The 13010-nt window shown below is 43.2% G+C and overlaps 1 protein-coding gene across 2 annotated transcripts in view; it reads left to right on the top strand.

Annotated features, from left to right (window-relative positions):
* LOC139389699 (growth hormone receptor-like) overlaps positions 1 to 12085 on the top strand; it is an 88250-nt gene extending 76165 nt beyond the window's left edge. For both annotated transcript variants that reach the window (XM_071136593.1, XM_071136592.1), the window contains 2 exons: positions 5333 to 5556; positions 5845 to 12085. In XM_071136593.1, the coding sequence (XP_070992694.1) occupies positions 5333 to 5556; positions 5845 to 6694 (1074 nt within the window). In that variant the 3' untranslated portion in view covers positions 6695 to 12085. The remainder of the gene's footprint in view (positions 1 to 5332; positions 5557 to 5844) is intronic.
* Positions 12086 to 13010: the final 925 nt, after the last annotated feature.

The following is a 13010-nucleotide window of genomic DNA, read 5'->3' as shown; positions in this document are numbered from 1 at the left end:
TAAGTTTGTGAGGTCAGCTGTGATGTTACAGAAGACGGTGGGGTTAGACCAGCTGAGCGAGAAGAAGCGGTTTCGCTTGAGGAAATGTGTTACTGCTGTTGCAGCAGCAAAAGGTGGTGGGAAACGTGGTCAGGTTAATAAGAGACAATTTAAATAATGATGATGATAAAGTTACGAGTGATGGATCTGAAGAGCCAGTTCCTCAGACTGGTGAGGGTGTCTACAACAGGGTGTCTTTTTTCTCTTTGGTTTCTCTGTGGTTTCTTCTGCTTTTCTTTTCTCTTTTCTATATGGAGCTACTAAGGGTAGGTTCTCTCAATATTAATGGGGGAAGGGACAGGAATAAGAGGGCTTGGGTATTAGAAGTAATAAAACAGAAAAGGCTTAATTTAGTTTTCCTACAGGAAGCGCATAGTGATGAGGAAAATGAGGTTGACTGGGGTATGTGGTGGGAGGGGCAGCATGTACTCAGTCATGGTACTAATTTCAGTGCTGGGGTGGCAATCTTATTTTCCTCAGGTTTAGGGGTGACTGGTATCTACAACAAAGATTGTCAGGGGTCGGGTTTTATTGGTCAAGGTGGATGTTATGTTTTTATTTTTATTTTTTATGTTTCTGCTGCTAATGTATTGTTGTTTTTGATAAAGTAAAGGAAACCTTAAGACAGTGTGACCAAGAGGGGTGTATGGTTTTAGGGGGGTACTGGAACTGTACAGTGGATTTTACTGTTGATCGCACCTCTGAAGAACCACTCCTGCAGTCAGCCACTTGCCTGTCTGGTCTATTAACTGAGTTTGAGCTTTCTGTGGAGGGTAAGGAATGCAAAAGTTAGGCAGTACACAAGGCTAAAAGTTCATGAAGGTTGTGTCAGTGCAGCAAGGTTAGACAGGTTGTATGTATCTGAGCAATACTGTAGTAGGGTTGGTAGGTTAGACAGGTTGTATGTATCTGAGCAATACTGTAGTAGGGTTGGAAGGTTAGACAGGTTGTATGTATCTGATCACTACTGTAGTAGGGTTGGTAGGTTAAACAGGTTGTATGTATCTGAGCAATACTGTAGTAGGGTTGGTAGGTTAGACAGGTTGTATGTATCTGAGCAATACTGTAGTAGGGTTGGTAGGTTAGACAGGTTGTATGTATCTGATCACTACTCTAGTAGGGTTGGAAGGTTAGACAGGTTGTATGTATCTGATCACTACTGTAGTAGGGTTGGTAGGTTAAACAGGTTGTATGTATCTGAGCAATACTGTAGTAGGGTTGGAAGGTGTGACATTACTCCTGTGGGTTTCTCTGATCACCATAATGTTACTGTTGATATTCACTTGTCCTGTCCATGAAGGTCATCACTTTACTGGTATTTTAATGTTAAATTGTTACATGATGTCATGTTTTGTGACAGGTTTTTGTTGTTTTGGGGAAAATGGAGGGTTACAAAAGGGAATTTTGAGTCCTTGAGACAATGGTGGGAGGTTGGGAAGGCCCAAATACGATTATTTTGTCAACAGTATACTGCTCTGTCTCAAACTGAAGTTAAAGAGACTATCAAGGCCCTTGAACAGGACATCAAATCTATTGAATTGAAGCTGCTCACTCAGAACGACCCTGGACTAGTCTCTTGTCCTGTAAGTTCATGACATGAACTGAGGTCGTTTCTGCATGAAAGAGTGAAGGGTGCCTTGATTAGGTCTCGTTTCGCTTCCCTCAAGGATATGGATGCTCCTAGCGCTTTTTTTAAAACCTAGGACAGTCGACATTGAAACATATGGTCTGCCTTCGTCTCTCTGATGGGAAGGTGACCACGGATGACAGTGAAATGCGTTAACGTGCCGTAGATTTCTACACTGCCCTCTATAAGGCGGAGGATTGTGACTCTCTGTGTACTGAACAGTTGTTACACGGTCTTCCTCAATTGGGACCTGAGCAGAGAGTCACATTGGACTCTGATATTACACTGCAAGAGCTGTCCACAGCAGTAATGCAGCTCTCAACAGGCCGAGCCCCTGGCATCGATGGTTTACCATCTGAGTTTTCTAAGCACTTTTGGGGGTCTATTGGGGAGGATTTTTATGAAGTGCTGTGTGAATCTTTTCATGAGGGTTCTCTTCCTGTATCCTGTGCAGTGCTTTCACTGTTGCTAAAAAAGGGGGATTTGGCTCTCATAAAAAAATTGGAGACCTGTTGCTTTGCTGTGCGCTGAATACAAAATTGTTTCTAAATGTCTCTCAAACAGGTTGAAAGAGTATCTGGGATTGTTGGTCCACAAGGACCAGTCCTACTGTGTACCTGATCGCTCTATTGTTGACAACTTGTTTCTGATAAGAGATGTTTTAGACATTTGTAAACTGTCTGATGTAAATGTGGGGTTACTTTCTTTGGATCAGGAGAAGGCTTTTGATCGTGTGGACCACCAGTATTTGTTTAAAACAATGAAAGCCTTTGGGTTTGGGGATGTTTTTTTGTCTTGGATGAATTTACTCTATGCTGGGGCTTCGTGTATGGTGAAGGTGGGGGTGGTTTGAGTTGCCCCATCCCTGTCCAAAGGGGCATCAAGTAGGGATGCCCAATTTCAGGGCAGTTATATGGCGATTGAACCAATGCTTTGTTTTTTAAGAGCGAAGCCTACTGGTTTCTCTGTGGCAGGTGTAATGAAGGGTCCCACGATAGCACTGTCTGCATATGCAGATGACGTGACAGTTTTTATTACAGGGGGTGATGATGTTAAGGTTCTCTCAAATGCTCTAAAGGTGTATGAGGGGGCCTCCTCAGCTAGAGTCAATTGGGGAAAGAGTGAAGCGCTATGGGCAGGTCAGCTTCAGACGGGGTCCGCTCCACGATTACCAGGGGGGCAGAGATGGGATGAAGACTTTGGTTTTTTTTCTTGGCTCCGATGTCTTTCAGAAAAATAACTGGGAGGGTGTATTGGAGAAAGTGTGTGCCAGACTGTCAAGATGGAAATGGGTGCTGCCCCAGCTGTTTTATAGGGGAAGGGTACTGGTAGCTAATAATCTTGATGCCTCTACCCTGTGGCACAGACTAATGATTTTGCAGCCACCAAAGGGTCTGATACAAGAGCTTCAGAGGACCCTTGTATATTTCTTCTGGTCTGGACAACACTGGATTAAAGCTGCAGCCCTGTACCTGCCACTGCATGAGGGTGGGCAAGGCCTGGTGGACATTTCCTGCAGTATGTGACTGACACTTCCAATTCTGATCGGTGGAAGGAGGGTCTGGATTGTGTTTCCTGCACTGATTGTTAGTGCTGCGGCGAGGGCATTTGAGGAGGACGTGGGGATGCTGCTTTCCTTCGATACCCCGGAGCTGGGGGAGTTCAAGGAGGTGGGAAAGAAGGCCATGTACAGAATATGTGTAAAGGTGTCCCATGCCTCTTCCCTGGAAGGGGTGAAATCGACGAGGTGGGCGGGTGTGCTTGGTCCAGGTGCCTCCCCAAAAGGCTGTTGGCGATCATTATATAAACTGCCTATTGATAACCTCCAATGGAGGATGATACATGGAGCCATAGCCACCAATATACATCTGGTACACCTGGATCCTACTGTTGGGGAGGGGTGTCCATTCTGTGCTGAGTCTGAAACTCTGGCACATCTGTCCCAGGTTGGTCGGGATGATTGACCTGATCACTAATTGGTTCTCAACGTTGGGAGGTTTTCTCTTCGCAACTGTATATATTTGGACCAAAGTACAGGTTCAGTCAAAAGGCTGTAGTTGTGTTGCTCAATTTTGTGTTAGGGGCAGCAAAATTAGCGATATGGAAGACCCGAAAGAACAGTATTCGGGGACAGGGGTCTGTGGATGTGGTGGGAATGCTGGAGAGAATGTTTTCAGCGAGACTAAGTGTTGAGTTTTCCTATTATAAACTTGTCAACAATATTGATCTGTTTTTGAGTATATGGGGTATTCAGAGGCTGTTGTGTTTAGTTACTGTGGAGGAGGAATTGGACTTGTGTTTTTAATTGATGTGTAACTGGTTTTGTATGAGTATTTATTGTGTGGTGGGCTCTCTCTCTCTCTCTTTTCCACTCATTTAAGGGCTTTTTTGGCATGAGAAACACATGTTAACATTGCCATAGCAAGACGAGCTTCAATGCCATACAAGATTCCTTCCGTGGCCTCCAACTGCTCTTAAACGCTAGTAAAACCAAATGCATGCTTTTCAACCGTTCGCTGCCTGCACCCGCACGCCCGACTAGCATCACCATTCTGGATGGTTCCGACCTAGAATATGTGGACATCTATAAGTACCTAGGTGTCTGGCTAGACTGTAAACTCTCCTTCCAGACTCATATCAAACATCTCCAATCTAAAATCAAATCTAGAGTCGGCTTTCTATTTCGCAAAACAAAGCCTCCATCACTCACGCCGCCAAACTTACCCTAGTAAAACTGACTATCCTACCGATCCTCGACTTCGGCGATGTCATCTACAAAATAGCTTCCAATACTCTACTCAGCAAACTGGATGCAGTTTATCACAGTGCCATCCGTTTTGTTACTAAAGCACCTTATACCACCCACCACTGCGACCTGTATGCTCTAGTCGGCTGGTCCTCGCTACATATTCATCGCCAGACCCACTGGCTCCAGGTCATCTACAAGTCCATGCTAGGTAAAGCTCCACCTTATCTCAGTTCACTGGTCACGATGGCAACACCCACCCGTAGCACACGCTCCAGCAGGCGTATCTCACTGATCATCCCTAAAGCCAACACCTCATTTGGCCGCCTTTCCTTCCAGTTCTCTGCTGCATGTGACTGGAACGAATTGCAAAAATCGCTGATGTTGGAGACTTTTATCTCCCTCACCAACTTTAAACATCTGCTATCTGAGCAGCTAACCGATCGCTGCAGCTGTATATAGTCCATCGGTAAATAGCCCACCCATTTTACCTACCTCATCCCCATACTGTTTTTATTTATTTACTTTTCTGCTCTTTTGCACACCAGTATCTCTACCTGCACATGACCATCACTCCAGTGTTAATCTGCTAAATTGTAATATTTCGCCTACCTCCTCAGGCCTTTTGCACACACTGTATAAAGACTCCTTTTTTTTCTACTGTGTTATTGACTTGTTTATTGTTTACTCCATGTGTAACTCTGTGTTGTTGTCTGTTCACACTGCTATGCTTTATCTTGGCCAGGTCACAGTTGTAAATGAGAACATGTTCTCAACTAGCCTACCTGGTTAAATAAAGGTGAAATAAAAAAATAAAAAGACAGTAGATAATAAAAATGTACAGTAAACATTACACTCACAGAAGTTCCAAAAGAATAATGACATTTCAAATGTCTCTCCCTCTGTCACACCCCATCCAGAAGGGAAAGCTGGACGAGCTGAACTTCATCCTGAGTGGAGCTGGTATGGGGGCTCTCCACTCCTACCCCCCGGACCTGTACCAGGACGTGCCCTGGGTGGAGTTCATCGAGTTGGACGCAGACGAGCCTGAGCCTGGGGAGAAGGACAACCAGAGCTCAGACTCACAGAGACTGCTGGGTCACAACAACCACCACACAAACCATGGCTGCTTTCATGGCCTCAGGTATAGGATGGAGCAGGCTTTGTTCAGTGAAACAATTCTGAAATTATACTAGGAAAGTGTCAGTCTACAGGAGCCTCTTTGCATGAAGCAGCGTTAAAGTAGCTAGCTATGAGATCTGGAATGGTACCTCCAGGTAACTCTCTCTCCCCTTCCACCCCTTCCTCTCACTCTTTCCTCCTCTTTCTCTCTTTCCTCCTCCCTCAATCTCTCTTTCTCTCTCCCCCTCCCTCTGTCCCTCTCTCCCTCCCTTTGTCCCCCTCTCTCTTTCTCTCTCCCTCCCTCTCTCAGTATCCCTGAGGATGACTCTGGCCGGGCCAGCTCCTATGATCCAGAGCTGCCTGACCAGGAGACCCTGATGTTAATGGCTGCCCTCCTGTCCTGCCAACCCAACAAAGTTGAGCCATGCTTGGGGAACTGTAGCCACTCAAGCACCCCATCCCTAGATGTGCTGGAGGTCCCATGCCCCGGGCTCCAGGCTCCAGACTTACCTCCAGAGGGAGGGGAGAGGCACCTGGTCCAGACCCAGCTGGGAGGCCCTCAGAGCTGGGTTAACATGGACTTCTATGCCCAGGTCAGCGATGTGACGCCCACCGGAGGGGTGGTGCTCTCGCCAGGCCAGCAGGTCGGAGCCCCGGAGAACACTCCAACAACAGAGAAGGATAAGAAGGGAAAAATGGAGGGAGGAGAGGAGGAGAGTGAGGAAGAGGAGGATAGGAGAACGAACAAGCTGAAGTTTCAGCTGCTGGTGGTTGCTCCTGAGGCAGGGGGCTACACGACAGAGAGCAGTAGCCGGCAGATGAGCACCCCTGACCCCTCCTCACCTGGGGAGGTCTACCACACCTTCCCTCCACCTTCTGCCGAGAGCAAGCCCCACCAGGAGGCCTATCTTCCTGCTACCACCCTCCTAGGGGACTACCAGTCCCCCTACATCCTTCCTGACTCCCCCCCTGCTCAGTTCCTCCCCCCTGTTTCGGACTACACTGTGGTTCAGGATGTTGATTTCCAGCACAGCCTTCTCCTCAACCCCCCTTCCCCCCAGAGGTCCCCTACCTGTTCCCCACAACCTCCCTCCAAGCCCCTGCCCGTCATGCCCATAGGGTACCTCACCCCGGACCTGTTGGGCAACCTCTCGCCTTAAGAAAAACTACACTGCCCAGTAGGCCTTGGGGCGTAGAGGTTGGAGGCCACTTGTCATGAAGTCAATAATCATCACAGACAGCCTTGTTCTACTTGATCAATGCTGGAAGCCAAATATCTCACGGGACAGACTCGACAACAAGCATGGTCGTTTGTTTGAGAGTTTGCTTGAAGGGAAGCTGAGGAAGAGAAATGTTTAGTTGTTGTGTTTGGCTTTTATGAGTGACTGGAACTTGAGGAAAGAGCTTCTGTAAAATTGGCCTTTCTGGTTTGACAAGGCTTAAAGTAATATGTGAACAAATCTTACTGTGTTCTTTCTGACTAAGACTGAGACACCGAAAAACCCACAGTCTGAAACCTTGAAATGCACGGTTCTCTAATATACACACAGATACACTTATGCACCATACATACGCAGACAGACAAGCTCAGACATGGTTCTAGTTCTATGTTACCTGATACTTCAATATATCTGTTGTTTGACTGATGAGGTGCAATGTAAACATTTGCCTTGCAGACACACCTAGTCCCACCTTAATGTATAAATATCTACGCTTAACATATACATATTTAATACTCTAGCTTGTTGATTTAAGTCTTAATTTGACTGTAGATGGATCCAATAACAACATGTCTGGGAGAATAACAAGCACATCTACTTGCCATTTATACAAACACACCAACTTTAACATCATCGTTATGGCCTCATTAATTGACAGAACACTTGAGTGTGCTGTTTGTCAAACTTAGCGCTACAGCGAGCAGTGACTATTAGTAACTACGGTCGTTCATTTTGCGCTCTCATTATTTTGCTTAATGGCATGTTTTCATGCTTATATTTCTCTTGCATCCTTTTTGCGGCAGAGTCATCTAATTATTACCAGACTGAGGTCAGTTTTTAACACGGCCATTAGACGACCTGTCTGCACTCACTGTGACAACTCAGACACCGGTCACTATAATAAACAGAGAACAAGAAAACCCGTAACACCAAGCAGATTTCACTTACAGCATAGACTTAATTCTCACAATATAGGAAAGACTGCTTTTATATGTTCTACTTTCTGACTTTGCATTAATTGTAAATGCAGGGACAATAGAGCTCCACAGTGGAGGTGTCATAATAACCATAAAACCTAGTGGTCAAACAGGGAAATAGTTCCAATCATTCATTTTCCACCATAGGGGATTTTAGAAACACTTCAAATAAGGGTTGTGTTTCATGTAGGCTTTCCCTGGCATGGCGTTTTGATAACCTTGTAAATCTCTCACGGACAAGGTGACTTTATCAATATATTCAGATCTATTTACGCTCAGAATTGAAAAATGCTAATTGATGTCAAAGTAGACATGCAAAACTACAAATCCCTGCAAGCTCCTGCACGTCGTCTCCAGCTGACACCTTTGCTAACAGATATTGTGTCAATTTAACATTTGCACAAGACAGTTCATAGAATTCTCTGTTTAAAGAAATGTTGCCAATATATTCATTACTACATTTAGCTAACAATGGTTCATCCAGAGATTCTCACCTTTGCCTAGATTTGGCAGTCTTGTCCAGATCATCATGGCATTTGTAGTTCTTTATGATAGTGACATTAGCATGAATTAGCATTTGATTTTTGTGCAGGTAAAAACAGGTAAATATATTGATAAGACACCTTGTCCTTGAGAGATTTACATGGTTCTCAAAACGTCATGCCAGGGTAAACCTACACCAAACACAGCCCTTAGTTTACCTATTTCTAAAATCCCCTAAGGGAAAGATTTATGGTGGGAAAATGATTGGAATCATTTCCCTGTTTGACCACTAGGTGTTATGGGTATTATGACTCATACTGTGGTACTACTCTATGACTGGAAATGTGAAAAGGGGTAGTTATAATATTTTTCTGTTTCTAAATGTAATGCCAATGTTAATGTGCTCTCGCTTGCACTTTGTAATGATAGTAAAATTACCTCCTTTTGATGTAGTGAAATATGTACTTAGAAGCTCAGAGCTTTCTATACGCCCACAACCTTACAAACATACCCAGGCACACACACACACACAGAAGGGGAAAGGATAGTATCCACTCTTCTTTTGAGCTGACATACACACACACACTGTCGTAAAGGACAACAACTGGCTGTGAACGGGAAATGTAACATTAAAACAAAGAACACATTATCATATTTCATTCATCTGCATTAGTAATTCCAGGTGAACGCTATGATCCCTTAATGATGTCACTTTTTCATCCACTTCAATCAATGTAGATGAAAGATAGTTAACAGGTTAAATAAGGATTTGTAAGCCTTGAGACAATTCAGACATGGATTGTGTATCTGTGCCATTAAGAGGGTGAATGGGCAAGACACAAGATTTAGGTGCCTTTGAACGGGGTATGGTAGCAGGTGCCAGGCGCATTGGTTTGTGTCAAGAGCTGCAACGCTGCTGGGTTTTTCACCCTCAACAGTTTCCCGTGTGTATCCAGAATGGTCCACCACCCAAAGGATATCCAGCCAACTTGACACAACTGTGGGAAGCATCGGAGTCAACATGGGCCAGCAACCGCGTGGAATGCTTTTGACACCCCGTAGAGTCCATTCCCTGACAAATTGAGGCTGTTCTAAGGGTAAAAGGAGAGGGGGGGATGCAACTCAATATTATGGAGGTGTTCCTAATGTTTGGTAAACTCAGTGTACATGTATCATCATTCAATTTGCTTAAAGCCTGTATTTTGCATTAGTATGTAATGTTTCCATGTATTGTGATTGTTGTTTATACTTCATGCTGTTTTTTGTTGTTTTGTTTTAGTTTTCTACCTTATGCGCATTGAGCGCGGAAAATGCACACTACAAATGAAATATTATTATCATCATCAGAAAGATTATCTTGATCCACAAGAGAACCATCAGCTCCAGAGGATATGTGAGGAGCTGTCCCACTGAACCAAAACTGGCGTAATCAACATTGTTTCCACGTCATTTCAACAAACAAATTCAATGTGATGACTTTGAGTCAGTGGGGAAAACTGATTGGATCAGCCTGTACAAACTGCATCATAAGGACTAAAAGCCTCTCTGTATAACTGGGATCTATTCAGCCTGTACAAACTGCATCATAAGGACTAAAAGCCTCTCTGTACGTGCAGGAAATCTGTGATTGTTTTGTGTTCACTACAGGAACTCTTGAACTTGACGATTCGCATGGCTTTATCACAAATACAACAGCATAGAATAAGCTATTTTAGATCGAAGCTGTGACACAGCCCTTGCCAATCAAACCTTAAGACCAGGTTTCTGAGGTAAATATGAAACATATATTATGCCGGCACAGCAAGAATGTTCACTTGTGGATTCATCTATTTAACAATTAATGAATGATAACTGTTTTTAGACACATGCTATCGTTCACAACCTGTGCAAATGTGCCATTCTCTGTCATGCTTTTTCTCTCTTTCTCTTTTTCTCGCTTTCTCTCTCTCTGCTACCAGCATGTAAACATTGAAAAATAAATGTCTTAATATATCTCTACTAGTGCTGTAACAACTACTGTATTATGTATGTTGTATTTTGTCTTTGTCTGTCTGCATTCAGCCTTGCCACGGGCTTATTCAGGCGGGTGTAACTTCATAGAAGGTTGAAATAGAAATGCATTATCTTGGAACAGACATTGTTCTATGTTGTGTAGTAGAATATGAAAGCATTGGAGTCAGCTCTATTCATTTCCTTTCTATATGCAACATTCTAAAACTTTGCAATCAACTGAATAAGCCAGAGGTGCCTATGTGTATGTACACTATAAGGAAAGCTCTATCAGATTATTTAGACAAGTACTGCTAAGGTTTTAGTCTGTTGGACGTTGGTAAATGTTTGTATAGTGGAATGTGCAATGCAACATGGACGTGGTTTGTAGCATCCAAGGTTGCTATACCCAAGGTGTAACACTTTACCTTACACCCAGAGTCATAACACATTATGACACGGTCATAACCTGTCATAACATGGTCATATCACTGTCATGACCCATATATTTACACCTGTTGTGACATATTATGCATTATTTTGTGGCTGGTTCTGACACCTACATAAGTGTCAAAACCCACATTTATTCAAATTAGTTTTTTCCATGCCAAATAGTTTCCTTTTTTTGAAAGTTTGAATCTTAAATTATTTTTTGTTGTTGCAATTAATTCTTTACAGTAATGTGTTTTTTAATCAGATTTTAAGTAACTTGTAGAAAAGACACTTTATGACTCTGTCAAGAAGCATCATGACCCTCAGAATCATATCAGCCTCGTACATGTCCTAATGTCAGATAGCAGTCAAAAAGAGAGTGTCTTGTTCGTCTCCTGCGTTGGAGGTAGGTAATACTGTGGACTCGTAGGCTGTGGTGTAATGAAATGTTTTGCCTTGTGTGGTACAGTAGATTTAGTGGGTTTTGACATTCTTATGTAGGTGTCATAACTAGCCATAAAATAATGCAATATATGTCACAATGGGTCTAAATATATGTGTCATGACAGCGTTATGACCATATAACATGTTATGACGCTGGGTGTCAAGTAAAGTGCTACCATTCAAGGTTACCAGACATTTGTTTACCATTTGTGTCAGTAATTTTGCCAATGTACCTTATGTTAAATTGAATACTAATGTGTCAATATTAGCTCAATAATTTGTGCTTTGGAATATTAGACACTGTATGAATTAGGCTGTTATATATACATATTTTGTATTTCAGACGAAGTCAAGTCTGTGAATTAGTCTGCGAATTATCTATCATGAAGTTCATAGCAAAGTCTGTTTTAAAATTGTATAAGAATTGAAGATGGAGACACCTATTGCCTTGATATTCACTACAAAGATAAGATATTGTGTGTTTTTCCTACAGAGTATTTTGTATATGGTGATACAGTATAGATATTGTAGCACAAGTATTATTTCAAGATATAAGCCAATATCTTAGTCTGATCGTGCTGTAACTAAACTCTATATTGTTTTTGGTTTTTGTACGATCCCATGTCATCTGTGTCAAAGGGTTATCGTAAGTGTTTCATACGTTGACAATTAAAGAGCGAGATGAGCAGGAGGCTACTACAGATATGAGTTATAGTTGTTTTTAAATCGTCACGAAGCGTTTGCATCAGCAGACCAGAGCATCGACGCTACAGGCTCAGGTTATGTTTGTTTGTTTGTTATTTTTAGGCAGAAAATGTTGAGTTCTGGGATTTATTTTGGAGTTGATTGGCTATACACCCAGCTTGATAAAATTTGACAGGGTCTGGTTCGAGGGCCTCGACGTTCGACGGGTTTCTGAGGTTCTGCTGCATTTTTTTCTTTCGTGTTGTTTTCTGTTCAATATCTTTCAAAAAGATTCACAATAAATATATATCTTTGTCGGTTAGGTATTTGTACATACAGATACTCTCTGATTTAAAGGCCAGAATGCATAGGCCATTAAACCTTCTGATGCAGAATGAAATAGGAGTGTGATATTCCACATTTTAGGTCACTCAGGATGAGTTCACAATGTGCCGTGACAGTGGAGGGTGTTGATTCAGTAAATGCTCTACACAGCAAGGAATAAATAGTGTGTGCGTGCTCGGGCGTTTGTCGATGCAACTGTGTGGGTCTCTCCGGCGCTAAGTGGATCAGGAAGCATCCTGGAAGCAGCCCTGTGTCGAGAGAACAACAGATTGGCCAATTAGACAGAGCCTGTGTACTCAGCTGCTCAGTGTGGGGCTGATTGGATCAGAGAGCCAGCCACTCACAGCTCTGCGTCCCAGGACATTGCAGGTAATTACCCATAAGTCACTGCTCCCCCTGTATTGGATCTTCAGGCCAATTACGCCCACGCTATCTGCCCACACAGCACTCGTTTATTGCCTCTGCTTGCTTGTTGACCTTCTTAGAGGAGCAGTCTCAATGGTTATTCAGCTCCATTACAGTGAGGAGTTGCTGTCTAGAGACACTTCTGGAATATGCTTTTTAAAGGTGGAAGAGGATGCCTTGACCCCATTACATAAACTCATAAGTACACTGAGTGTACAAACATTAGGAACACCTGCTCTTTCCATGACAGACTGACCAGGTGAAATCTATGATCCCTTATTGATGTCACCTGTTAAATTCACTTCAATCAGTGTAGATGAAGGGGAGGAGACGGGTTTAAGAAGGATTTTTAAGCCTTGAGACGATTGAAACATTGATTGCGTGTGTGTGCCATTCAGATGGTGAATGGGCAAGACAAGATTTAAGTGCCTTTGAACGGGGTATGGTAGTTGGTGCCAGGCGCACCGTTTTGAGTGTGTCAGGAACTGCAACACTGC

The sequence above is a fragment of the Oncorhynchus clarkii genome, chromosome 30 (assembly GCF_045791955.1).
Source record: "Oncorhynchus clarkii lewisi isolate Uvic-CL-2024 chromosome 30, UVic_Ocla_1.0, whole genome shotgun sequence".
Taxonomy (NCBI): domain Eukaryota; kingdom Metazoa; phylum Chordata; class Actinopteri; order Salmoniformes; family Salmonidae; genus Oncorhynchus; species Oncorhynchus clarkii.
This window is presented reverse-complemented; position numbering and strand designations above follow the sequence as displayed.